Source organism: Hydra viridissima, unplaced genomic scaffold, assembly GCF_058129835.1.
Source record: "Hydra viridissima isolate aposymbiotic clone 2 unplaced genomic scaffold, HvirCarnegie_v1 scaffold_1, whole genome shotgun sequence".
Lineage (NCBI taxonomy): Eukaryota > Metazoa > Cnidaria > Hydrozoa > Anthoathecata > Hydridae > Hydra > Hydra viridissima.
This window is the reverse complement of record NW_028324300.1, coordinates 2,743,205-2,770,409: the sequence shown is the minus strand read 5'-3', so window position 1 is coordinate 2,770,409 and position 27,205 is coordinate 2,743,205. Positions and strand designations below refer to the sequence as shown.

Genomic DNA, 27,205 nt, shown 5'->3' with positions numbered 1-27,205 from the left:
TCTTAAGAATTCACTTGGATGAGATGGCTTTCCCAACTTTCAATAAAAGTGATATTGTGCTAAGTACAGTATTGGACAAAACATTTGCAACCAAATAATGCTAATTTAGTTTCTTTATATAAAAGTGCTGCATTTTTTTAATTGAGAGAAATAACTATGTAATTGTTTAGAGACAAAGTTCTTCAAGTTTTATTCATCACAAAGCTCATTATTTGTACACCAAAATTAATAAATTAATCAAAAGTATTAAAAAAAGTTGATTTCCTTCTGGACAAAACAAGTGCAACTCGACAAAATGTTGACCAAGCTGTATTTCGCTATCAATATTTCGTGGCGAATCCTTTGTTGTCGATCACAGCCTTGCATCTTCGAGGCATAGATTCGATCAGGTGATCAATGAAACTTTGTGGAATCGCTGCCCAGGCCTTTTGGATTTGTTCAAACAGTTGATCCTTATTACGAACACCTTCACCATTAATTCTGCGGTTGACGATCTCCCACAGGTTCTCGATAAGGTTGAGATCCCGAGATTGAGGCGGCCAATCCATTTGTGCTAAAGTCGGGCAGAGGATCTGGGTCTATTTCGGTTTTTTTTTCGTTTTTTCAATCGTTTTTCGAACTCCCATGGGCCTCAAGGCAGATCCGTCGGGGTGATAGATTATCTGTCGCTAAGACGTTAAACGGGGTGATGTAGGCAAGCGTCGAACAACCCACCTTCGAATTAGCATTAAGCCGAGGGGAAGTAAAAAAAAAACTAATATTTCGTTTCGGCATTTTAGCCTTGGCTTTGGGATTTTAGCCGGATGTAAGTAAAACAAAATAAAAAAACAACTAATGTTTTTAAAGCTAACCAGAGTTAATAACGCCTCCCGGTGGCAAAGGAACATTCTGCCGAAATGCCATTTTTTTGGGAAGCGGAAGTCTTTGGCGATCTCTTCCCTTTGACTTTTTTGCTCGTAGAATGATCTGGCCTCCATCTCCAGTGGTTAACCTCTCCCTGTTGGTAGCAGGCGCCAAAATTTTTGTGGAGGCAGAATGCTTTGGAGGCCGTCGCCTATCGGGAGGTGAAAACTACTGGCGGCCGCCGTCAGAAGATACTTTGGGGTCAAAATGATTTGGAGGTTGCCTCCAGCCAAAAGAAATGAAGACAGGAAGATAAGAAGACACAAAGAAAATAATTAAGTTTTTAAATTTTTTGTTTAACCAATCGATTAAATTAGAAGCTTTATATTCAAAACAATAGATAAAGCTGGGAAATTTTGCTTCAATGCTATTGGCGAAAAAATCATTTCGACGAGAATTTTTAAAAAGTTTTCTGTTTTTGATAGAATCAAAGTTTTGAGGAAGTTACTCATCCGTTAAATTAAAAATGTTATATTTAGATAACCATTAGTTAAAAGTTTTTGAAAAATACAATATCCTTAAATATTCATTATAAATTTAGGAAAATTAATGCTTAAATGGAATTTTTTTTCAATAATAAAAACTTTAACGAAAATTGATTTTTTTTTCCCGAAGTATAATTTATTTTTTGAAACAGAATTGAAAATGGAAAATGCGTTTTAATCAAACCAAGTAATAGTAGGGACAATAGGGGGGGGGGGGGGAAGGACCGGGGCGATTTCGCCACTTGATATTGCGAGTAAAAGAGGTAATTTTAACTACTTTTGTAATAAATATGACCTGTAATATTTATTACTTTTACATAGTGCCGTTATCGATTTCGACTAAATCGACTAAAAGTCGATTAGTCGAAAGTCGAAATTTGTTGACTTTGAAAAATCGATTAGTCGATTTAATCGACCATGGATTTCCTACTAGGGGAAAGTGGCGTAATATGGGATACTTAATTTTAACGACCAATAAAAATGAAATTTTAAAAATTAATGTTGTTGCTAATAGTCAGTTAGTTTCAATAGCTATCAAATATTATTTCTGTAAAAGATGAGTCTAAAAGCTTCAATATACTTTGAGAAAATTTAATAAACAGAAAATGTTTGGTTATCCCATATTACCCTCAAGGGTGGGGTAATATGGTACACGTGATCAATGTCAGCTAAGGATGGTAATAAGTTATGCAAGATCTTATAAATCAATAAAACAAAACAAAAATTTATAAAAAAAAATAAAAACAGCTTTAATATTACAAAAAAAAGAAAAGATTAATAAAAAAGAATTTCAATTTTTAATCGCTGTCAATGCATAAATCACATTTAAATTCGTCTTCATCAGCCCCTGCACATTCTGTGTGGGCCCATTTTCTGCAAGTTTGGCACATGACCCACTGTTCTTCTTGGCCATCTTCCGAGAATAAGCCAGTACAGTATATGCACGGAGTGTCATTATCAACCATTAACGCACTCGTCATTGTTGCACCTGTTTGTTTTGACTTTTTATTTTTGGCTGAAAAAAGTTTTTTTTTCAATTTTGATTTTCCTTTTGTCTTTTTCAGGCTTCTCACTAAGCGATTGGTTGTAAGGGGAATTTGTCAGCACGGCAGTAAATCCCTTACGCCTTCTGGTTCTGTTCACCCTTTCTTTGGCTACGGGGTAAGGACTTATGTCACTAGCCAATATGGGTGTATCACTAGAAGTGCCTGGCTAGCTCAATACTGACAATACAATAAAAGCAGAATTAGCATTGAAAATATACTAAGATGAAAAGAAAATAATGGAAATTACGTGGATAATATGGGATGGTTCATGACCTTGGTTATAATGATTAAAAAAATACATTTTTTGCATCGCTATTTTGAGAGTTCCCCTGAAAACATAGGCGACGTAACTGTTAAATAAGGGGAAAGCTTATATCAGGATATCAATAAAATGGAGGAATACGATCAGAGAGGCTGGGATAAAAGAGTCATGGTTGATTTTTGTTGAAAAGAGACTGTATTGATGTTCTTCATCGTAAAAAAAAGAAATTTTTTACTGTAGAAACCAAATTAGACTTTTACGAAATCATCTAGAGAAAAATCTTGCCACGACGGACAAAAATGGGCGTTGACTTTCCGATTTATTTTTGCTCGTTCTAAAAAATCACAGAAACTTGGTTGGTAAACTATACTGCATTTATTTTGTATTTAAAAATTGGATGATGGAATGGAGCTAGATCCGCAAGCAAATCGGAGGCAGATCTTGAACTAAACGTGAATATCCCCTAAATGACTTATCAATGTTTTGTTCTCACTTGTGTGACTCCTTTTTTAACTGACTTTTTTATACATACATACATACATACATACATACATACATACATACATACATACATACATACATACATACATACATACATACATACATACATACATACATACATACATACATACATACATACATACATACATACATACATACATACATACATACATACATACATACATACATACATACATACATACATACATACATACATACATACATACATACATACATACATACATACATACATACATACATACATACATACATACACACATACATATATATATATATATATATATATATATATATATATATATATATATATATATATATATATATATATATATATATATATATATATATATGACAAAATAGTATAAACATTTCAAAACAAAAGTTACTTTTATCTTAGTACCGTAGAACAGCAATTTAATCAAAAACTGTTTCTAATCTGGGTAATTAAGGAAGAAGTAACTTCTAATAACGGAAGAAGTAACAGTTTTACAGATAATCTTTGATATTATCTAAAACACAGCAAATCTTGTTTAGTAGAAACATTTAGCAAAACTACAGGTGAAAGACGACAGAATGGTAGATTATATATGTAATAGTGTTATAAACACGAATTCATTGATGATTATAATGCTAAAACAACATAAGTGAATTATAAAAAAAAAAAAAGAATAAAATGGCTAAAAGTCGATTAGCTAACAAATAAAAAAACAAAAGAAACGTTGAAACTAAGCATTTAGGCGGACGAGTACTCCTCATACTAATTGTAAAATTATCAAATACGTGGAAAAAAAATAATTTGCTTGTGTCAGAGAAAATAATTGAGAAGTAGAACTCAATATTTCAGAAAATGCTCTACAATAACGTTTGGATGATGCAAGGTTGCATAGTTGTTGTACAGGTAAAAAAGTTTCATCTCCAAAGAATGAAAAGTATTTATGGAGTTCGCCAAAACGGATGATAAAACAGTGAACACACATGATGATCAAATGAGTTGAATATTATTTATTCGATAAATGAGTTGAATATTCTTTATTTGATAAATGAGTTGAATATTATTTATTTGATAAATGAGTTGAATATTATTTATTTGATAAACGAAATGTGAGCAAACTAGTTAGCAATCGATTCAAACCAATGTGCACTGTAGGAAATATAAAAAATGGGACTCAGTGGTTACTTTTCCTAAAATCGCGCAACAATTTAAAAACTTTTATAATAAAAAAATAATATATATTAAAGAATAAACATAAATTATGCAATATAAAATTATTTTAAAAAACATTTTCACATAAATTAATTCAAAATGATAAGTTTCCGAAATATTTTCCGAAGATAACTTAAGTTTCCGAAAATAGCTAAATGAGACTTTTTTGAAGGAGTGAACTTTGAAGGAGTGAACTCACATCAAATTTACTTTTAAAAAAGGGTTTGCATTACAAAAATATTTTTCAGAATTCTCATCTTATAAGAATTTTTCTGAATTTCTCAGAATTTGACAACAAGATATTGACCAAAAATGACCTTGATTAATTTTTAGGGTTTTTTAAAATACCTGTTTTGCACTAGGATTGTAAGCAATAGGATAAATTATTTAGAAAAAAAAAAAGTAAAGATTTTTCAGAATTTTTTCAGAATATCGAACGGATACTTATATTTGAGATGTTAAAAAACTGAATTTCAAAATGAAAAATGAAGCCTGAACTGAACTAAAAAATATGAAATTACTTTTACTTTTTCATAGTTCAGCAAAAAAACTGTAAATTTTAAAACATAAAATTAACTTAATTTCTTTGAAAAGTTTCGAGTTTGCAACGATTTTTGACAACCACGGTATCATGTGGTCAACGTTAAAAATATGTGTTGGGTTAAGAAAAAGAAGAATAATTAAAAAAGAAAAGTAAGACACAGCACACTAAAAATTAAAGCACAGCAAAGTAAAAAAAATGGAGATAGTACAAAGTAAGAAATAAAATAATCTGTAAATTTTTAAATTTTTTCTACTTGATCTTGAAAGATATTTCTAATATTTTAACTTCTATTCAAAAAACAAGGAAAATTGTAGGATTACACTGGGTTAAGGTCGCTAATATTGTACCGTTGCCTTTATTGTACTTTTTAAAATGACTAACTATCACTTCACTAAAAAAGAAGATATGTTTTCTTCGGTGTATTTATGTTAAAGTATAATTTATCTAAATTCTACGTAGAATCTACCTAGAATCTAAAATACCTTATCATTAGTTGTCATGAACGTCAGATGCCTAAATTGTTCCGACACAACCATTTTAGCCGCTGAAATACGTGTTAAGTTTAACCATGGATCTATAAGAGATGATCTCAATTTCTATACCATCATCCGCGTTATTTCTTAAAATATTAAGAAACCTGATTGTGTCAGTGGTTGGAATGCGGCGGAACATAAGTTATCTTTCCTCCAATAACCTGATCTAAACCCAGCAGGACCTTCAATATCAGTGTAATTTGCGGAACAGAAGTGGTAATTATTTGCTGATCTTTTTTTCATAAGAAAGTTATGCAAAGCTACAATCGCTTGTGTAATTAAAATAACTTTATCGAGATTAGCAATAATTGGCCTGCGAAGCATACGAAAGCGTGTTGTTGCAATACCAGATGTATTTTCTATAACTCTTCTGGCTCTTGAAAGTCTGTAATTGAATATTCGTTGATCTATACAAATATTTTTATTACGATACGGTTTCATCATGTGCTTTTTTAAACCAAAAGCATCATCAGCAACTAAAACATATGGTAATATTTTTTCACAATGACCAATGTTTTTGGGATCAGGAAAATTTAATTTACTATTTTCAATAGCATAACCAAGACTGCAGTTATTAAAAACACAACCATCGCTCTGTCTTCCCGAGTCACCAATGTCTACCATAGCGAATTCGTATTTAGCATTACAAACTGCTAGAAGGACAATGCTATGTGTTTTTTTATAGTTAAAATATTCTGACCCTCCATTATGTGGAGCTTGCATAATAATGTGCTTGCCATCTATAGCATGCGGGAAATCCCAAACATTTTCAAATTCTTTTGCAATTGACTTCCATTTATGCTTTTAAGATGGAACGTGTATAAAAGTTCTCTTTTTCAATGAATTCCAAATGGCTGCACACTTTTCACTAATAATTCTACTGATAATGGAAGCGGTGATTCTGTAACTTCCAGCAACAGTACACTCAGCATCTCCTGTTACAAGGAATCTAAGTGTTACGGCCAACCTCTCACTTGGACTGACAGGATCTCTCGTTAATTCTTTGCTTCACATTGGTAGGCGCTACAAACGCAAGCAACTCTTCGTAAATTGTTGGAGACATACGAAAATACTTAAAAAGCATTCCTGGTCGTGCAAACGTAAATCTTGTACTAATAAATATTCCTTACTCAGAATCGTTTCTTTAATTTTTCTCGTTTCATTTGCAATATCTTTAAAATATTTATTTTTCTACAAACAAAAGCAACTTTTTTCTTGTTAATAACATGTTTTCTAGCAAAAAAAAAAAGAAAAAAGCGCGCCAACTTGATGGTGGAAATTAAAATTCTTATTCGGCGAAAAAAAATGCCGCGAAAAAAATCGCATAGCACGAAATAATTCGCTCCGTGGAAATCCGCCTTAATGATCCCAAACATGTATCAGAACTCGCTAAAAAGGGGTTCATTACAAATAAAATGAGCGTAATGGAATGGCCAGCGCATTCTCCAGACCTAAATTCAAACGAAAGTTTATTAAAGAACTTAATGAAGTACGTTTGCACGCTATGTTCAGAAATGCTGAAGAATTTCAGCAGAAACTTCTGACTGTTTGGTCACAAATAAAACAATTTGAAAATGACAAACTTATCGAGTTTATGCCTTATAGATCTGCTGAGGTTATTAAGAACAATGGTTATGCCATCGATCACTCATCCGATATGCTTTTGACATACTCTAAAAAGTTCCTTTAGTTTTAGAATTAAAACCTTTTCTTTTTTCTGAAACTTTTTGTTTGCTATGTGAATATTTGTATCTTGCATAGAATAGGTACTTAGAATTACGTTATCTGTTCAAAAATGATTTAAAAAAAAACTTGCGACTTCCTTGTGGTGAGTGCTTGATATTATAAAAACACCAACGTGCCAAATTTACGAACGTTTCCACAGTAATAGCAATTTAATGATAGCTTGCACACCACCATCAGTAATCTTAATTTAGACTTATTTTGTCTCAAATATAAATAGCTTGTAAATAAAGGTAAAAAGTATGACTTCAAATGTAAATGAAAAAGCAACATCTCAGAAATATTAAAAAATACATAATCGGTATTGTTCTGTGATCAACGGATCATCTAAATCATCTGTGATCACCATCGGATCATCTAAATCAATATTTTTTGTGTGTAGAATTCAAAAGAGAAAGTGACGCAATATTTATAAATTTTAATATGTTCCCTTAGTTTTGGTGGACAGGGTGGACATTCTGTATTATATTGTAAAGAAACTATTTTACAAACTAATTAAGAAATTAATGACATGCTTTTTAGCGAATTACACGCGTTCAACTTTTTTTGGCCGTTCACTTTAAATAATGAACAGATAAATGTCGATGATGAGCAAAAAAAAAATGAAAAAAATATCCTTTCTAATTTTATTTCACTTATCATACAACTAAATAACTTTATATTATATATATCAATATCTATATTTTTAAATATACATAATATATCATATAACTAAATTTTCTGTGTGATAAAATTAAATCTGTAAACATGTAAAAGCAATGCAAAGCATACAAAGCATTATGGGGCAGCAGACGGATCCAGTCCGTGGAGTTTCATTTCACAAGCAATATCAAACAAATAGTGATATGTTTCACACCTAAAAAAAACCAACAGATTTAAATGTCAGGTAGTAAAAACTAATAATATTTGCTAAATGGAAAAAAATAATGAAAAAAAAAAAAAAAAAAAAAAAAAAAGTAATGGAAAATAGTAATGATAGCAATAATAATAGTAGTAATGAAAAAAAGTGGTATTAAATACTGCATAATAAATATAAATCTAAAAAAATGATTATCATGCAGCTTCAACAACTGCATTAAAAAATATAAAACTTGCATTATTTTTGCAGATTGCCATGTATCTCCCCATACATACACACCATGCCTCCTTACCAGTACTGCATTGGTTTCTGGGTATTTCAACATAGCTTCTGCCATACTATCCTTTAGATCAATAAAAGTATTATAAATAATATTATAGCAAAAACCAACCAATAAAAAAAAAAAAAAAAATAATAATCAAATTACAACCTTTAAATCTCTTTCAAAGGGAGTGTTCTCAATTATTGGCACAACTAAGAGGTCATCATACCTGAAAACAAACTCCCATTAACATGCCAAGTATTGTTATTTATATTTCATTTAAAAAAACGTAAGGTTCCATTGTAATAGTAAGAAAACAGAATACAAGTGTAACAATAGAATACAGAGGTAAACAACAAAATAGTAATCAATGTAATAAAATAGTAAACAAAAGAATGTAATAGTAAACCTGTGAGACTCAGAAGAAGATCCCTTTCTTATACCTTTGATCATTTCTTGGTGTGTGATTTTAAACTCATTACCGGTGTACAGCAGTGTTACCATTACAGCTTTTGAAGAGTGTGTGTGTATAACAGCACCACTACCTAAAAGTATTTAAACATTTAAGAATTGTTTTTTAAAGTCTTATTTTAGAAAGTTTTAAGACAAAACAAAAAATAAAAATATTTGTTTTTATACCTCTTAACTTATAAGCATTCATAAACAACGGCTGACATTGTGTCATTTTCAACTTTTCACTGTAATAAATCAAAAAATAAGACTTTTTATATCTTTTTATATTCTTTTAACATCTCTAACATTTACACAAAAATAGATCAAAATAAATCAAAATAAATCTTATATTTTAAAAAATAAAGATGGATGAACAATTTGAATTAGAAAGTTTAAGATCTTTGTTCTATTGAACTATTTTTCGCAAAAAAAAGTCAGATAAATTGGGACCTATTTAACTATCATTTAAGGCCACTAAAACAAAAAGATGATTGCAAAAAAAGATTAGTATAAACAGCATTATCAAGATTGTGATTCTATAGTGATGCCTCTAGTTTAAGAACAGGAGGTATTGCATCTTACTAAAAAAAATTTTTTTTAAGGCAAGCAAACAAAAATATGATTTGACAAATCCTCTACTTACTCTTTGTAATAAAAAATAGATGGTTAGCATATACACAAGTGTATATAGTAAGATTTAAATAAAAAATATTAAATATAATCCAAAAAATATATAATCAATTAAAAAAGGAAAAAAAAAGTTATTTTAAAAATGTTTGCACCTTCCATTATATGGAGTGCATATTAAATTTTCATCAATGTCTTGAATAAAGAGATCATTTGCCTAAAAAATCAAAAATTTTTTATACTATAAACTTATTTTTTCAACTGAATTCCTTTTTCAGCAAATATATATATATATATATATATATATATATATATATATATATATATATATATATATATATATATATATATATAACAAGATTAAAGCATGAATGAATTAGCTTCTTTAAATTATACAACTGCTCTAAAAATACATGATATATTAACCTAAAATTTGTTTTCTAAAACATACTCAAAACTTTAATTGAACTTACCTCTACTAATTCTTTTTGAACACCTGATGGCGCAAGATATATTTCATGCCTAAAAAATAGTATAAGAAATGTTATTAATGTAAATAATGATATTAATTATACAAGTCTGAAGACTAAACCATCCTACCCATATTTGATGCTAATTCCACCACCGCTTCCTGTTACCCAACCAAGATAATAAAACTGCTTCAACAATTTTGGAATCAAAACAAAAGGATGATGATCATTGCCCTAATTGCCAATATCTTTATTAAGTAAATACCTCTGTTAAGTAAATATTTTTAATAAGTAAATACTTATACTAGTAAATATTTATACTTAATAAGTAAATACTAAATACTAGAACCATATTAATAAAAGCCATTACTACTAAATAATGTTTATATATACTAGCAAAATAAAATTAGAAAACCCTTAATAAAATACTCAGTATACAAAGTTAAGAAATTGTGAAAGACTTAAATTTTAAGTATTATTGTATAAAATTGTTTACTTGATATATGTTAACTTGATATAAAAGTATCAATTACATTTTCTTTACTTTTTAGGACTTCTGCCATTAGAAGGATTTCAAAAAAAAAAATCTTCACAACCTATTTAAAAATAAATTATGTGAATATAATTCATTGTATATTTTAGCTATAGGTATAAGCAGTTTAGATTGCTATTTATAAATTTTACAACTAACTATAAAAACAAGCCAAAGAAAACAAAAAGGTCACCAAAAACATCACTAAAAAGTGAAACATTATTTACCCTCTTTTTTTGGATAATCTTTAATTAGAAACCTGCTGGATTAATTCCAATATTTTTCGGCTGCCGTGAATTTTTTTAACAAATGTTTTAAACAGTTTAGCGCTCCATAAATAACAGGTGAGTTTTTAAAAATGGCATGTGTGTTGCTACTGCGAGTCGTAAACAAGTGGGTAATCTGTAAATGAAAAAGCGCGTAGACATTCTGCGTAAAGCGGCGGTTAATATTTACAATGTATATATTTTTGTTGGTAAAAAAATTTTCGTTCTGAGATTTATCGAACTAAATAAAACTGTAAGTGCAAATAAACGAAGAAGTTAGCAAATTATAGATAGTTCAGCTACAAAAGTAGTTAACATTATAACAGTAACAACTTTGTTTTAAAAATTACATTACTTTTAATAAATATGTATTCAGATCAATTAAGTGATTATTGCTAACTCTCAAGAGTATGAACTAAAAAAAAAATAGAGAACCTTTTTTTTTATATGTTACTGGTTTCATTAGTTAGAAAATTTTTTTAAAGCTAAAGGTAGGTACTGTCAAATGAGTTGGCTCTAATTTTGATATTTCTTCTTTAAAGATTTTATTTACCGGAAGCTAGGATCATTCTCTCTCCGATGAACAATGCATTATTGAACATTATTGAACCTAATAGTTTTAATATCGAAGCATGACTTATTTCATCTATAATAACTTAAGTTAATTTTCATTTTTAAAATAATTTGGATTCATTTGATTATTTTTATATTCTCATTACACTTAAGTTAAAAACTTTCAGTTATTCCAGCTATTTTTTCTGAATTTTATATGGCATTATGTTTGCTCCTCTTACTGACAATCAAGTATTGTGATGATAGTTCTTTAGACATTTTTAAAGTGTTACATATATGAGAATTGTGTATTTTTAGCAGTTTTATGACCAATATTCACTTATATACTATCATAACAACATAAGTCTAAGAAGTTTCATTAACATAGATTGATTAAATTTAAATAGATTTTATGTTCAAAATCAAAATTTGTTTGCAAAGGCTTTCATCAAACATGTTTAGCTTGTTTTTAGTTGATTAAAAATTTAATCTTAAACTTTGTTTGTTTGCTTTTTTTAACATCAAATACCATTTTATAGCAGACACAGATATTTCCTGCTAAAATATTAGGAAATAAAGTTAAACCAACAATTGTGTATATCCTAGAAAAGAAAACTAAAAAAAAAAAAAAAAACAAATATAATTAAGTATAAAATTATTTGATTGATTACAAACTTTTTTTTGCATACTGTTATTTTATTTTTATATTTGTTTAATTTTCTGTATATTTTTTAACTTATTTAACATTACTGAAGCTTAAATCAAATGATAACATTTAATTATTAATTGTAGTTAAATGTTCATCTTTTTTACTATTTAAATGAAATTGAACTTTATGGTTTTTTAAAAGTTTCTTTCATTTTTTTTTCACAAAGTGTCTAAAAAATAGTTAATAAGATTTAAAATGATTTAACACAATTATTATTTTTTTTAGATTGTTTTGTTGAGCTATGGATATATGTCAATGCATACATAGCTCAGCTATCTTCACTGTAGCATGAATATGCACAACATAAATATGTGCAATTATACATCATTTTGAAGCATGTTTCAATTGTGTCCATGTTTATCCTTGCATAATAATTATAAACTGTTCTTTTTCTATTTAATTTTTTTCCCCTAGATTTATTATGAATAAGTGATGTTGATACTATTGTTTCTAAAAGTTGTTGTTTGTTCAATTCAATTTCGTGATCAAGATTATTATGTGGATGAAACTAATTACAATACTGTAGATATTTTTGTAGATGCTAACCAAATTTCTATTGATGATATTATATTTCGTTGTGAGGTAATATTATTTTGCTGCTACTTATATTCTTAGAGCATTTTCCCTTGATTTTATTATCGATTTGAAGTTGCATTTAAAATAACTTATCTGTGAAAAACTCTGAAGATGCTCAGCTAAAAAAAAAAATTATTAACTAATTGTTTAAATTTACTTGTATGCTGCAGATTTTAAATTCCTTTAATTGCTGCTAGCTTTGCTTTTTTATATATATATATCTTTAGTTGTCATCAAATGCTTCTGAAGATTTTTTCAGCATAACTGCTGTTGGGACAATTAAATCATCAGATCTTTCAGGAATTTGTCAGTTTACAATTAGAGATGATGATATCCCTGAAGCCAGTGAAAAATTTCCAGTTTCATTGAGACTTCTTCGTGGTAACACTACAGTACGGCAAAAAAATGTCACAATAACAATTCGTCCAAGTGATGACCCCTTTGGCTGTATTGGATTTTCACCTGCTGCAAATGTTGTTATTGCAAAGGAGCCTAATGAAGGCGATGCAAAAGAATTTTCCAAATTCTTGTTAATGAGATATGGTGGCACAATAGGAGAGCTTGTTATTACATGGAAGGTAATATTTATTTAGTAATATTTATAATATTTAATATTTATTTAACAGTTTCTGTAAAATATTTTCAAGATTTTTTTGTTGTACCCTGATAAATGGCAAGAACTTTAAAAATGTAATAATTTTTTGTTTTTTAAATATATATTTTTTATTTTATCTATTTTTAGATTTTACAAGAAACTACTGATGTTTATCCAACAGAAGGGTTCATCAGTTTTATTCAGGGACAAACTAACCAAACATTGATTATAGAAATACTCCCAGATAATGCAAGTATTTTCTCTATTTGGTCCTTCAATAAAAAGTTTCTTCATTTGAAAAAAATTAAACAAAATTTTGCATTAAAAAAACAGAGAAAATTTGAAAAAAAACTTATTTTACGTTTTTTTTGTATACTCTATTTTACATCATTCTGTAATTTTTTAAACTATTTTTTCTAAAAAGTTTAATGTGATATTTTTAATATATATATATTTTATATATATATATATATATATATATATATATATATATATATATATATATATATATATATATATATATATATATATATATATATATTTTAAAATATTTTTTAACTTATTTAAGCTTCCTGAAGCTGAGGAGATATTCTCAATTACTATACAAAATCTCAGTGGTGATGGCTGTATATTGATCAATGCTAGTGAGGCTGAACTGAGAATAAAAGAAAATGATGCACCTATTCAATTTCTTAATCATAAAGTATCTGTCTCTGAAGGATCAGTTTTTAAAGTTATTGTGTTAAGAGGTTTAGATTTAAGTGAAAACAGAGTTGGATCAATCTCTGAACCTGCTTCGGTTTTTTACAAAACAGTCCCTGTGTCTGCAACTCCTGGAAATGACTATATAGAACTTTTTGGAAAACTCATATTTGAAAGTGGAATAACAAGAAAAGAAATTTATATTCAAATATTGAGTGATCTGATCCCTGAGTTAAAAGAAACTTTTAAAGTTATACTGTTTAATACCACTCAAGCAATTCTTGGAAATTTGACTGAGGTCCTGATTGAAATTCCAGAAAATGATGACCCTTATGGTCTATTGATATTTGATAAAACTTCAACAGTTATTCAAGAAGATATGGAAGGGTTTGTTGAGATATGTATCAATCGAACTCGTGGTAGTTTTGGAAATATTACAGCTTTTTGGAAAATAAATGGGACAGATTCAGACTCAGTTTTTCAAGTAACATCAGGTTTTATCTCGTTTTTTTCAGGAGAAAAATATAAAAGTATTCTTGTGAGTGTTAAGAAGAATAATATTCCTCAGGAGGCATCTATATTTACATTGCAGTTAGTTAATGTAACTGGCTCAGCAAGATTTGAGAACTTAGTCACTGGATCATCAATGCAAATAATTGTTGCTGATAATGATGATGCTTATGGGACCGTTGGTTTTTCTTCAGAAGAAGCAAATGTATTTTTAGTGAGTTAATGTTTATAACATAGAAGTTTAGAGTTATTATTATGATTGAAAATATGAGATTAATGGTTGTACAACTTTATATTAAAATGTACAGAAAAAGTGTCATATGTAATTAAAATAAATAAAAAAAAGCATGTTGAAGTGTATGATTTTTGAAAAGATTTGAATTTAGACTACATGGTATGTAAAAATATTATGTTTTTTTGCTTTCATTCTAGTCTACAACTCCACGATATATTAACATAAAGCTATCTCGCGAAGGTGGATTGCTGGCTGATGTTGTTGTTCATTATTCCAGTTATTACTTTGTTGAAAGTTTTCTCAACATGTCTTCTTGGGCACTAATAAATCCAAATGGAACTATTGTTTTTAAAGTTGGTCAATCTAATCAAAATTTAACTATAGAGATAAAAAATGATGTTTTTTTAAGTTCAGACTCTTATTTTGTTATTGAATTAGACAGCATTGAAGTTGCAAGTAGGTAGAATATGTTTTTTTCCTATAATTTTTATAAATTGTAACATTACTAAATATAGATATAGTTAGAATTAGATATTTAATATAAATGTTGTATCTAAATTAAAACAATAAAAAAACAAATGTTGTTTTACCTAGAAACAACTCTTGTTGCTCCATCCTCACCACAATTAACCAAAGATCATGCAAAGAGAATTAATATAACCAGTAATCTTGCAAATGGAGAAATAGGTTTCTTTAATACTCCTATATATCTTACTATTCCTGAGCCAATCGAAGCCTTCTCTGTTGTGAACTTAACTTTAATGCGTGATGGGACAGCAACTGATGTAGAAGTGTTCTGGTTAATCTCCAGCAAAAATCTTATGTTTACAGAACAAGATGTAAAAAGTTTAAATGGGTCTGTTTTTTTTAAATCAGGTAAATTTTAGATTTACTGTTTTTATTGTTGTACTCTTACTGTAAAAACACACTTCTGGTTTAATACCTGTAGATATATTATATGCACTTATTGAAAAAGCTTAAAAATTAAATCTAGTAAAACTCTTCTACTTATTATTGTGTTATGAGTAAGAATGAAAAAAAAAAAAAAAAAAAAAAGGAAGAAAATAGGAAAGAAAACTGAAAAGCTGTTGAATCAAAAATTTTTTGTTATTAACTACTATTTTTAACAATGTAAAAATTATTTTATTTTACTTAAAACTGGCGTAACTGCTACTATACTAGTTTACTATAAAATTTTACTTAAACTCAAAAGGTATGGACCGGGCAAATCTTAGTATACAAGTTTTGGCAGATGATATTCCAGAGTTAGATGAAGAATTTGTTGTAGAATTGATTAATCTGTATGGTGTCAATGATCGTTTAAGAGAAGGAGCTGTGAGCATTTTTTGTTGTTTACTCAGATATTTTATCATACTATTTTTAAGTATTTGGTCTAGGAATTAATTCGTGCAGTTTGACAAGGGATTACAAAACTAGCTTATTGTCTCAGCGTTTTGTTTAGCCACGCATGCGTGCAAAGATCACTGTTATTGCGCATCATTTTCATTATAAATCATTTGATTTAAGCGTAAACAACACTATTTTTAATTTAACTGATAATGTTGATTTTTGTTCCTGATAAAGTGTTTTTGCGGGGGATTCTTCTTCATTACTTTAACATGAACAAAAGTGCTACCGAAAGTCATCGTATTTTGGTTGAAGTTTATGGTGACCATGCTCTAGCTGAGCGAACGTGTAAGAAGTGGTTCGCACGGATTAAAAGTGGTGATTTTTGTTTGGAAGACCAAGGGCAACCAGGACAGTTAAAAAAATTTGAAGATGCAGAATTGGCAGCATTGCTCAATCAGGATTCTTGTCAAACGCAAGAGGAGCTTGCAAAATCGTTAGGAGTTGAACAATCAACAGTTTCCAGACGCCTCAAAGCCATGGGTATGATTCAAAAAATGTCTCATTGGGTTCCACATGAATTGAAAGACAGAGACGTGGAAAGAAGAAAGACCATTTGTGAATTGCTGCTTGAAAGACAGAAAAGAAAGGGATTTTTGCATCGAATTGTTACTGGTGATGAGAAATGGATTTATTACAAGAATCCTAAACGAAAAAAGGCCTGGGTAAAGCCAAGTGAACCAGGTTCATCACAACCCAAACGGAATATTCACTGTGCAAAGGTTATGCTGTGTATATGGTGGGATATGAAAGGTGTGGTGTACCATGAGCTTCTGACACCTGGTGAAACTGTTAATGGAGAACATTATTGACGACAATTAATGCATCTGTCAAAAACTATTTGGAAAATGTCGGATGGGAAGTGTTACCCCACCTGCCGTATTCTCCGGACATTGCTCCTTCTGACTACTACTTGTTCAATTGCATAAATAACAATTTGATTGGACAGCGCTTCACTTCTTCAGAAAATATCGAAAAATGGGTCTCTGATTGGATCACTTCTTAGGATGAAGCATTTTTTCGACACGGAATTCGTAAATTGCCAGAAAGATGGGCAAAAGTAGTGACTAGCGATGGACACTATTTTCATTAATGTATTCATCCATTTAGTTTTTGAAATAAACCTTCAATTTTTAATTAAAAACCGTACAAATTAATTCCTAGACCAAATAAGTGAATTTGTCATTTTAGTAATTTAGTTAAATATTATTTTGATAAAAATATTAAACAGTATTATATATATATATATATATATATATATATATATATATATATATATATATATATATATATATATATATATGAGTTATTAATCTTTTTTTAAAAAGAGGCTTGCCAATGTTAAAATCCTTCAAAATGACAATCCTGGAGGAATAATCAGTTTTTCAAGGATTGCATCGATTACATTAGAGGTAAATTTGTTGCAATTGTTTTCACATTAAGTGATGAAAATGTGTAAAAGCATTATAAATATAATATGAAGCTTGGTATCGAAATGATATAAATTAATTAGCTTGCTTAAAATCTATTAATAAGTAAGAAAGCTAAATCTTACTTTAGGAATCTTCTATTACGGATGTTGAGGTTGTAAGAACTGGAGGATTGTTAGTGGTTCAGAAAGTTTTATTAGAAGTTTTAGCAGGTTGTTTATTTGATTTTATAATGTTGTAGGTAATAAAATGTCTATATATACTTATATTTATATATTTTTATGTATCTACAAATTCATATTATATTGATATTTTATAGTTTTGTTTTAATGTTTTTTTAGTTTTTATTGTAATTAACTTATTGAATAATTCATTTTGGTGCAGGTGAAATAGATTTTAAGCCTTATCAAGAAGTCATCACTTTTTCACCTGGAGTTTCTACAAAAAGAGTTTACTTAGTTCCTGATGATGATGACATACCAGAGGTTTGTTTATTTTACTAGTGAGTGTTTTACAGCAAAAGAAATTTTAAAGTTTAGATATAAAGAAGATATAAAATGAAAAAGTCAAATGAGAAAAAAAAGAAATATTAATATTTTCTTAGGTTTTTATAAAAATATATTTATGCTAATCTAACGAAAAAGTGTGCTGTAGTATCCCTACAGTTTAATTAGTTTCCTGTTCCCTTTAATTTAAAAGTATTTTAAAGTACTTTAAAATACTTTTAAATTAAAGGATTGAAACTATTCAGCTGTCCATAAGATTCTTCAAGGTAAGAGCCCAGTTGAAGCTTTCAATTTCATCTTTGATATTAGCAAGAAAAAGATTTGTTACAATTGTGAATCAATGCTTTAATGCTCTCAATTGTCCTAGTCAAGTTTTTAAATACAAAAATAAAAATAAATTTCATTTGTTTTGTTCTCTGTATTATTTTATTCATGGCCGTAAGATTCTCACAGCATTTTTCAAATATGTTTTTTATATATGATATGTTTTTCATATATGATGTTCTTAAAAAATTCTATTATCTTTAAGATTAAAAATTTTTAATTTTCAAAGCTTCAATGTTAGTTTGAAAAAATTTATTTGGTGCTTCAGATTTTTCTTGACGTGCTTGTAAGTGAAATGAAGTGCCCAGGTTAATTTTGATCCCAACAGAAATTTTCACTGTCCTGTTCCCGAAAGTAAAATTTGTGGGGAATAGTAAGCACATCTTGGTAATCATTTTTATGTTTTTGAGGAATAAACAATGATGAACTAACCACTCATAAATAAAAAAAAAAAAAAAAAATTTTTTGTACAATGTTGTTAAATAAAAACAGTTATAGTTTTATAAAAAAAATTATTTTTATTAATCAAAATCCATTACAAAAATTATGATTATTGGAATATTTGAATGCATTACAAAAATTTTGAAAATTTTTAAATTCTCTGATACAGCTCGACGAAACATTCACTGTTAGATTAAGTTCAGTATCTGGCTCAATTGTTGGAACTAATTCTTCTTTTAATATCACCATTCTATCCAACGATGACCCTCATGGTTTGATTTCATTTAAAGATATTTCAGAAAACCTGAATCAGGAAGTTCGTAAGTTTTAATTTTCTATTTAATTACTAGTTTATTGGATTCATTGAATCTTATAATCATTGATATTCAAATTATTATAGATATCATTTAATTACAAATTAAGTAAGCTATTTTGATTTTTTTTTTTTTTTAATTCTTAAACAGATCCAAAATATATTTAAATGACACAAGTTTTGTGTGAAAGTTGCACTGCTAATTGGTAGACTTGTTAGAGAAATATATTTTAATGAAACATAAAATTGAGGTTTTTTCTGAATGATGAATTAGAAAGCAAGTTGGTCCGCTGTAAAAAAATTCTATTGTAGATAAATTGCTTTTATCAGTAATTATTGCATATATCTAGCTGCATAGTTTAATGTTAATGTTCTAATTAATTCTTTATATTCTGTATATTTTAAAACTAATATTCTAGTTCATATTCTTAACATTCTCAGCTTAGGTTCTGATAACTGATACTAAATAGCTTGTTTTTATGTTCATTTAAAAATGGTACATACATTTTCCTACATCTTTCTTCATCTTCAGGAGAATTCAAGATGCAGACTGTTGCTGCTACTTTTCTTATCATACGAAGTAAAGGTTTATTTGGAAATTTACAAGTATCATGGACAATATTTGAAATACAAAACTCAACTTATAATTCAGCAGAAAAAGATATTTTCCCAACATCTGGAGTTGTAACAATAGAGGAGGGAAAAAGTTTAGCTTCAATTTCTGTTTTCATAAAGAAAGATGAGGTTTTTAAAAATAACTTTTTTTTTTCTTTCTATTTTTTATAGTTACGGTTTTTAAAAAGAATTAGTCTTTTTTAGTAATAATTTGTGAATACTTAAAAATCTTCATTTCAAATGCAAGATCTTACCTTTGTTTTTATAGGAACCAGAAGCTGAAGAAATATTTTATGTTATAATAACAAGTGTCCAAGGAGGTGCCACCATTAAACAGCCTTTACAGGCAACATTAAGGGTTCCTGCAAATGATTTTCCTGTGACACTTTTACCCTCTGTTTTATTTCTAAATGAAGGAGAAGGAGCAAAACTGACCATTCATCTTAGTAAAATGTTTATGGAAATTATTGTTGTTGAAGTGAAAATTCTTTTTGAAAGTATTTCAGAAAGTGACTTATTACCTTTTAATATGAGTATAACATTTTTACCTCTTGAAACAGAAAAGGATATTTTAATCCAAGCAATACCAGACGGTATTCCAGAGATGAACGAAACATGTGTTGTCTTCCTTGCTTCTACAACTGGGGATACAGTCTTGCACATGAATTTTTCAACCATAGTTACAGTTTTAGCTAATGACGATCCATATGGTGTATTTGACTTTAGTGATATAAATCCAGTTTACATAGAAGAGGGAAGCAGCATAGTTTTAAGGTAACTAATGAGGGATTTTTACTGCAAATTAAAAAATCTAAGATCTTTGCTATGTATTTTAAAATGATAAATTTTTTAATTTTTCCAGAGTTAATCGCCTCATGGGTTTGTATAAAAATGTTACTATTCACTGGAATACATTTGCATTAACCAAAAGTTTATCATTAGAAAGAGATTTAGAAAAATCAAATGGAACATTACTATTTGAGGATGGTCAGAGTCAAAATACATTCAGTATTACAATACAAAAAGATGGTTTGCCAGAATTAGAAGAGATATTTATAGTGCAGCTTCTGAATATTACTGGTGGTTTGTATTTTATGTTGTTAATTTGTTTTTTTATCTTTATAAGAGTATATTATGTTTACTAGCAAGTTTATTTTAGGATCTTAAAATCATTAAATATTTTTCCCAAAGCACAAGCAAGACTGGGGGCTAATACAACTTTAAATGTAAATATTCAAAGTAGCGATTACCCAAATGGAGTTTTTGAAATCAATTCAAATCTCTCAACTATGTTTCTTGCAGAAGATAAAGATGATTTACCTTTAGATGGACAGCTTGTGTTTGAGCGTAAATATGGTAGCTTTTTTTCAGCAAAGGTAATTTCATGCAAACAAAGTTTTTTATGAAAAGATATTTTAAAAAATCAGATAGTTCACTGCATCTAGATTGCTATGAGGAGGGTATTTACTCTGAAAAGATTTGAGAGATTTGTATCAATTCCCATCTTTTTTAGATTGTATGGCAAATATATGAAGATTCCATCAAGGAGCCAGCACAAGTTTGGGATTTGTTATTTCATGCTGATAACACAGAGAGTCTTTTTCAAAGCCAAGGCAGAATGTATTCTTCAACACCAGCATATTATTTTAAAAATGGTAATTATTGCTTATACTACTATTAGTTGTTATTATTTATTATTGTTTTATGTTAAATTTTGTCAACAGAAGGATTAAAAAAATGTAAATATTCTCTGATCATCATGATCATCGATCTTGATATTTATTTGATCATCATAATCATCTGATTATCATGATATTTATTTGATTACCATGATTGTTCGATCATCATGATATCTATCCAGTGGAATAGCCAGAAGAGGGTAAACATCAGAGATGAAGTTCATAAACTATTTAAAAACTTATTAGGCTTTGTTATAAACACTCCATTTCAGTTATCTAACATTAACAGGCTACACCAATGTATTTATTTGATTATGTTGATATTTATTTGATCACGAAATTAGTTATTTATTATGATATTTGTTTGCTCATCATGATATTCATTTAATTATCATGGTTTAGTGCATGTATTTTTCAAAGAGTTTTATCAAAAATTCTTCCCAACCTAGTTTATATTACTTCAGTCATTTAGGAATAATTTGTTACAGTTAGTCTTTTTATTTCTTAAATTTCAGAGTAAACAAAACCATTTGAGGGATATGAGATTTATATGTATATAAATATAAACTTTTTTAACAAATGGCTTAAGCTATTATTCTTATATATATCCAAATTATTATTATTATTATTCTAAATTGATTTTATTGAGCTTCATAAAATCCAGTTTATTTGTCATAGCAAATATTTGACAAATTTCTTTTTTTTTTTTTTTTATTAAAATTTCTGAAGATTAATTAAAAATTTAGTACCAAAAATTATATAATATTATGAAATTAAATTTTTTGTTTATGATAATATCTGTATATATTTTTTAATTTTTCAGAATGTGTGCACCTAGATATGAAAAATTGTCCTTACAATAACTTTGACTCAGGATTTACCATTGGTGTATGGTTTAAAACCAATGTCTCATCTCATGGAATGTCTTTGTTAAAAAAAACATCAATCGATGGAGTTGTAGACATAGAGATCACTGTAAACATGTCTAAGTTTTCTTTACTGCTCAATAAAAAAAGATTATCAGAAGTAAGTTTTAAAGTTGTTAGCTAAAAACCTATTTTTACTTGTCGGAAATATTTTACATAATAAATAAAGCATCTTTGTTAAATTGTGAGGATATGCATGCTTTTATATAAAATACTTACATAAATTAATTTATATAAAATAGTTTACATTTGTGTAATGATGTTATCTCATTTATATTTGTTTAACATTTAAATTTTAGTCTACAAAATCCCTTTATGATGATGAATGGCACTCTTTATTTTTTGCTGTTAAGTCTGAGATGATTACTATTTATTTAGATGACAGCATATTGAAAAATAGGTACTCAGATTGTTAATGTTTATTTATATTTTATTTCAATTTTTAAATTATCTAATTATTTTTATTTCATTGAATATTTATTTTTGCTATCCTCTTTGTGATAAAGAATGTGTGACCATTACAAAAAAACTAAAAAAATTGCAACACTTTAACTAGAATTTTACTACATTTTTGTCAAATGTCATTTGTATAAGATGTTACCAAAATTTTTTTCAGAATTGAGTTCATTCCTGCTTGTTAGGTGTAAAATAAAAACTTATTTTAAATTAAAAATGTTTTTTGTATTTGAAGTTGAGAGTAAGGATAACATATTCCAGATTATTGTATACCTTTCCACTTTTGTGAGTTTTTAATTTCTTGACTAAGATTAATTCTTTTTAGCTCTAACCCTGGTGTTACAATCAAATCATCAGACAAAATTACAATAGGATGTGGAATGTATTCACCATTTAATGGTTTTCTTCAAGATCTGCAACTTTATCAAAGATTTTTTTGGTGAGCTTTTATCGAAGGTTGATTTTCTAAATCATAAGAGTTTATATCATAATAAATTTTATTGAAGGTTGATTTTCTAAATTATAAGAGTTTATATCATAATAAATTTTAGCAAATTATAATTTCAAACTAGGTGTCAGTAAAAATAGCAAATATTAAATTAACATTCATTTCCTACGGTTGCAACATTTTCAATTAATGCTGTATGATGATTATTAATGGTTTAAATTGAATGTAATTTTTTAATTTTTTTTTAAAGCTGCAAACACAACTATAATATTTAAATTTGAACTATTTTTTTCTGTATATTGGTTTGTTTTTTTTCTCATAGGGTTATTTTTTTCTTACAGGGATATTTTTTCTTATAGGGATGTTAAAGCACTTACTCTGCCATATCCAGTAATTTCTCCATCAAATGGAGTGCTAACTTTTGATGCAGGAGAAACGAAAAAGATAGTTTTTATTCAAAGCATTGATGACACCATACCAGAAACTGATACTCTATATGGTGTACATATAATTGATATCAAAGATAGTTTGGTTGTTAGAGACAAAGCTGTGATCAGTAATGAAAAATCTAAATTTCAAATAAATGGTATTAATTTTAACTCTTGTGTCTCTTCTGTATTAAAAAATAATACAAAAAATATTTCAAATCTCTAAATTCAACTGAAAAATAACTTTTCAGCTGAATTTTGAGATTTGAAATATTTTTTGTATTATTTTTTTAACAAAATAAAATTAAAAAAAAAAAAAAGAAACTTTAACTTAAATCTTACCAAAAAATAAAGTTGAAAGAAAAACTTTTAATCATAAATTGTTGAATAAAATGATAAATAAAAAAATTTAAATTTTCTGTTAGTTTTAAAGAGTGATTTTGCAAGTGGTATTTTTCTGCTGGATCAAGGATCTTGTCCTTATAATATATCTGAGTCCTCACAAGGATTTAATATCACTATCATCAGAGTGCATGGGTTATTTGGTTCTGTTGTGATTGAATGGAATATTAAAGGAGAAGATGGCAACATTGCTGATGATGATTTTTTCATTTCTAATGGAGCAGTTGTTTTTATGGAAAATGAAATCAATAAGGTAAAAAGCTTTTCTAGTAAAATATTTTAAAAATGGATTAATGTATAGGGGTTAAATATTAATTGAAGAATCAATTTAAGATTAATATAATAATATAAAAGTTATAGATCAATATAATAATATAAAAATATGTTCTTTTATTCTAGGTTATTTTGATAGTGCCTTATGATGATTCATTTCCAGAGTTAGAAGAAAGATATTCTATAAATATTAAAATTAATTCATCCATAAATAAACCTGTAAAAAACTTTGCAACAGTCAATACATCATCATCTCAATGCAATTTTACAATAGCAAGAAATGATCATCCATTTGGTGTATTTCAGCTAATGACTAACACCCAAAACATAACAAGCGGAGTTATGTTGTCCGAACCTTTGAGTGTGAACATTCAAGAAGAAGTCTCTTTGTTAAGCTTATATGTTGTGAGGCTTTTTGGTGATGAAGGTATTTTTTACTTTCTTCAGCTTTTTTTCTTTATTGTTCACATCCCATTATTGTTTGCTCATTTAATCACAAAACCATTGATAGCCTTTGTTTCTTGACTTTTGTTTCTTGATATTTTCATGTTCTATAGTGAGTTGATATTCTCTTAACAAACAAAACAAAAAAAACACTGTCGTAACAATAAGAATGAATATAAATATGAAGAAACATCCCTGAAAATGTAAAAATTTATTCTTAAAAAAGTGTTTACTTTTGGTAAAGGAACAAAAGCTCCCTTTTAATTTTTTTCAACTAGGTTCTGTCAGTGTAGAATGGAGAACTCGTGGATTTGATGGTACCAACAATACATCAGGTTTGACTGCTATTGGTGGCTTAGATTTTGAAGAAAATATTGGCGTGATAAAAATGAAGGCTGGAGAAAAATTTGTCAAAATTTCAGTGAAAATATTTGATAATAAAAAACCTGAGTTAACTAAATCGTTTCTAGTAGAACTAAAGAACCCATCTATGGCTGGTATAAACTTTTTTTTTTTAATAAAAGAATTTTTAAAAATATTGTTGTTTTTATGTGTATTTATTGCATTTGAGAATTACAACTTAATTCAGTGTTAAAAACATATCTTTCTTAAGAGATTGATTAATAAAATTTTGAATTTATAAAATAGATTTTTTAATTGAACAGTTTTGTATAAATAAGTTTAGTTTACTTCTCTTGGATAAATTTATAGAACTTGGTATAGCATCAGTCCTTTATATTCATATTTTACCAAGTGATGATGCACTTGGATTGTTTTCATTTCCCATTATTGATTATACAACATCTGAAGGTCTTTATGTGAACATCAGTATAAAGAGGAGTGGTGGGGCACTAGATAATGTTAACCTCATGTGGAGTTTAGTAAATGGATCAAATGAGTTTAGTTTATCGCAAGGTGAAGTTAGTTTTCAATACGGTGTCAAAGAAAGGTTTATTTTACTTCAGGCTCTAGATGATGAGGTAAGTAAGAAGTTTGTATTATAACATAGTTTAATATTCTATTCAGTTATATTGTATTATTGATTTTAACATTATTTTTAGTTTATTTTAAAATTTATTGTTTTTATCAGAATCCTGAACTAACCGAGATATTCCTCATTCAACTGTTAAATGTGAGTGGTGGGTCAATATCTGATATTAACCAAACTGCTACCTTAAGAATACTTAGTAGTGATTACCCTTATGGTTTATTTGAATTTGAGAAAAAAACTGTGGATCTAGAAGAGAAAAATAGTCTTGTTTTTTTACAAATTAATCGAAACAAAGGTAATTTTGGACACATACGACTTCATTTTAACACTACTAATCTTATAAGTAATCAGTCTAGTGCTGTGATTAATGAAGATTTTAAACTCAATGAATGGTACGTTGATTTCTTAATTGGACAGAAATTTGCCAGTATTAATATCAGCATTTTAGATGATGAGAAGCCTGAACTTCTTGAAACATTTGTAATTAGCCTGACTAATGTAGAGATAATACACGAATTCAATGCAACAAGTTTACGTAAGTTAAAATCATTTTAAAAAAAACCATCGATATGACAACTTTCTTAATATCTATTTCATAAATTTATTTTACAATATCTATTTTACACAATCCTTAAATAAATTATATTTTATTTACTTAATTAGTATTATAAAATACAATCAGGATTTTAAAGACACATATATCCTCAAATCTTTAAAATATATTGTTATATTTTTTTAGCACTTGAGGAAGTTTCCATAAGCATTCCAAATATGATTATTGTGAATATATTACCCAATGATAACCCACATGGCATTCTACAGTTTAAATATGCAAAAGTGCATGTATTAGAAGACTATAACTACACATTTTTATCTGTACAGAGATCAAAAGGCTTATATGGCAAAGTATAGAGATTTGTTTTTATTTGTTTATTAACACTCTTTTTTATTATGATGCTCTTTTATGTTATTTATATCTTTCAATCAGAAAAAAACTTTTTGCTGAAAGTTTATGTGATAGATTGAATTTATTGATTGAATTTATATCAAAATATAGTTGTTTTAAAAAATGCAAAAATTAAAGAAAAAAGCAAAACATCAGTTTCAATATTATATATGACATGTATAATTTCATATTTGTTATATTTTCAGGTATCATTCAGTTATTCAGTAGAAAGCATATCTGCTTATATTGGTTTAGACTTTTCCGTATTATCATTTTCAGCAATGATTGAGGAAAATAAAGATGAGACCATGCTTCCAATAATTACAATAATCGATGATTTACCAGAGTTTAATGAGACATTTAAAGTTAGCTTACTTCCTGGTACCTTTACAGGTGGACTTGTTATGGGGTCATTGAGCACTTGTGAAGTTACAATACTTGAGAATGATTTCCCTTATGGAAAGATAGGTATGCAAGTATATCATGTTTTAAAAATCATAAACTATTTCTTTATATTAAATTTTGTATTAATGATTATCTTCTTTTTTATTTTATTAAAGATAAGGTATTTGCCATCATTTTTAAG

The 27,205-nt window shown here is 27.9% G+C and overlaps 2 protein-coding genes across 7 annotated transcripts in view; one reads left to right on the top strand and one right to left on the bottom strand.

Annotated features, from left to right (window-relative positions):
- Window positions 1-7,861: 7,861 nt before the first annotated feature.
- On the bottom strand, window positions 7,862-10,756 carry LOC149892901 (methylthioribulose-1-phosphate dehydratase-like). Of its 5 annotated transcripts, none has more exons than XM_090081771.1 (10): window positions 10,673-10,756; window positions 10,447-10,509; window positions 10,044-10,147; window positions 9,917-9,965; window positions 9,599-9,660; window positions 9,003-9,061; window positions 8,773-8,908; window positions 8,532-8,592; window positions 8,338-8,444; window positions 7,862-8,098 (listed from the first exon to the last, which is right to left on the bottom strand). In XM_090081771.1, the coding sequence occupies exons 2-10, from the start codon at window positions 10,474-10,476 to the stop codon at window positions 8,020-8,022; spliced, it is 687 nt and encodes a 228-aa protein (XP_089937897.1). In that variant the 5' UTR covers window positions 10,477-10,509; window positions 10,673-10,756; the 3' UTR covers window positions 7,862-8,019. The 5 variants fall into 5 exon arrangements, with proteins under 5 accessions (XP_089937897.1, XP_089937904.1, XP_089937922.1 ...); XM_090081778.1 differs by having other exon boundaries at window positions 10,605-10,710; XM_090081796.1 differs by having other exon boundaries at window positions 10,458-10,509; window positions 10,673-10,688.
- Window positions 10,757-12,365: 1,609 nt separating this feature from the next.
- The window catches only part of LOC145187969 (adhesion G protein-coupled receptor V1-like), a 39,450-nt gene continuing 24,610 nt past the window's right edge, over window positions 12,366-27,205 (top strand). For both annotated transcript variants that reach the window (XM_090081483.1, XM_090081476.1), the window contains exons 1-27: window positions 12,366-12,554; window positions 12,776-13,126; window positions 13,291-13,392; window positions 13,712-14,569; window positions 14,788-15,046; window positions 15,185-15,466; window positions 15,804-15,925; window positions 17,326-17,409; window positions 17,558-17,639; window positions 17,812-17,912; window positions 18,868-19,018; window positions 19,544-19,755; window positions 19,895-20,400; window positions 20,489-20,709; window positions 20,818-21,002; window positions 21,140-21,281; window positions 22,129-22,331; window positions 22,531-22,631; window positions 23,013-23,126; window positions 23,495-23,721; window positions 23,989-24,218; window positions 24,365-24,665; window positions 24,961-25,179; window positions 25,394-25,662; window positions 25,773-26,208; window positions 26,413-26,579; window positions 26,826-27,087. In XM_090081483.1, coding sequence (XP_089937609.1) covers window positions 12,405-12,554; window positions 12,776-13,126; window positions 13,291-13,392; window positions 13,712-14,569; window positions 14,788-15,046; window positions 15,185-15,466; window positions 15,804-15,925; window positions 17,326-17,409; window positions 17,558-17,639; window positions 17,812-17,912; window positions 18,868-19,018; window positions 19,544-19,755; window positions 19,895-20,400; window positions 20,489-20,709; window positions 20,818-21,002; window positions 21,140-21,281; window positions 22,129-22,331; window positions 22,531-22,631; window positions 23,013-23,126; window positions 23,495-23,721; window positions 23,989-24,218; window positions 24,365-24,665; window positions 24,961-25,179; window positions 25,394-25,662; window positions 25,773-26,208; window positions 26,413-26,579; window positions 26,826-27,087 — 6,337 coding nt within the window. In that variant the 5' untranslated portion in view covers window positions 12,366-12,404. The remainder of the gene's footprint in view (window positions 12,555-12,775; window positions 13,127-13,290; window positions 13,393-13,711; window positions 14,570-14,787; window positions 15,047-15,184; window positions 15,467-15,803; window positions 15,926-17,325; window positions 17,410-17,557; window positions 17,640-17,811; window positions 17,913-18,867; window positions 19,019-19,543; window positions 19,756-19,894; window positions 20,401-20,488; window positions 20,710-20,817; window positions 21,003-21,139; window positions 21,282-22,128; window positions 22,332-22,530; window positions 22,632-23,012; window positions 23,127-23,494; window positions 23,722-23,988; window positions 24,219-24,364; window positions 24,666-24,960; window positions 25,180-25,393; window positions 25,663-25,772; window positions 26,209-26,412; window positions 26,580-26,825; window positions 27,088-27,205) is intronic.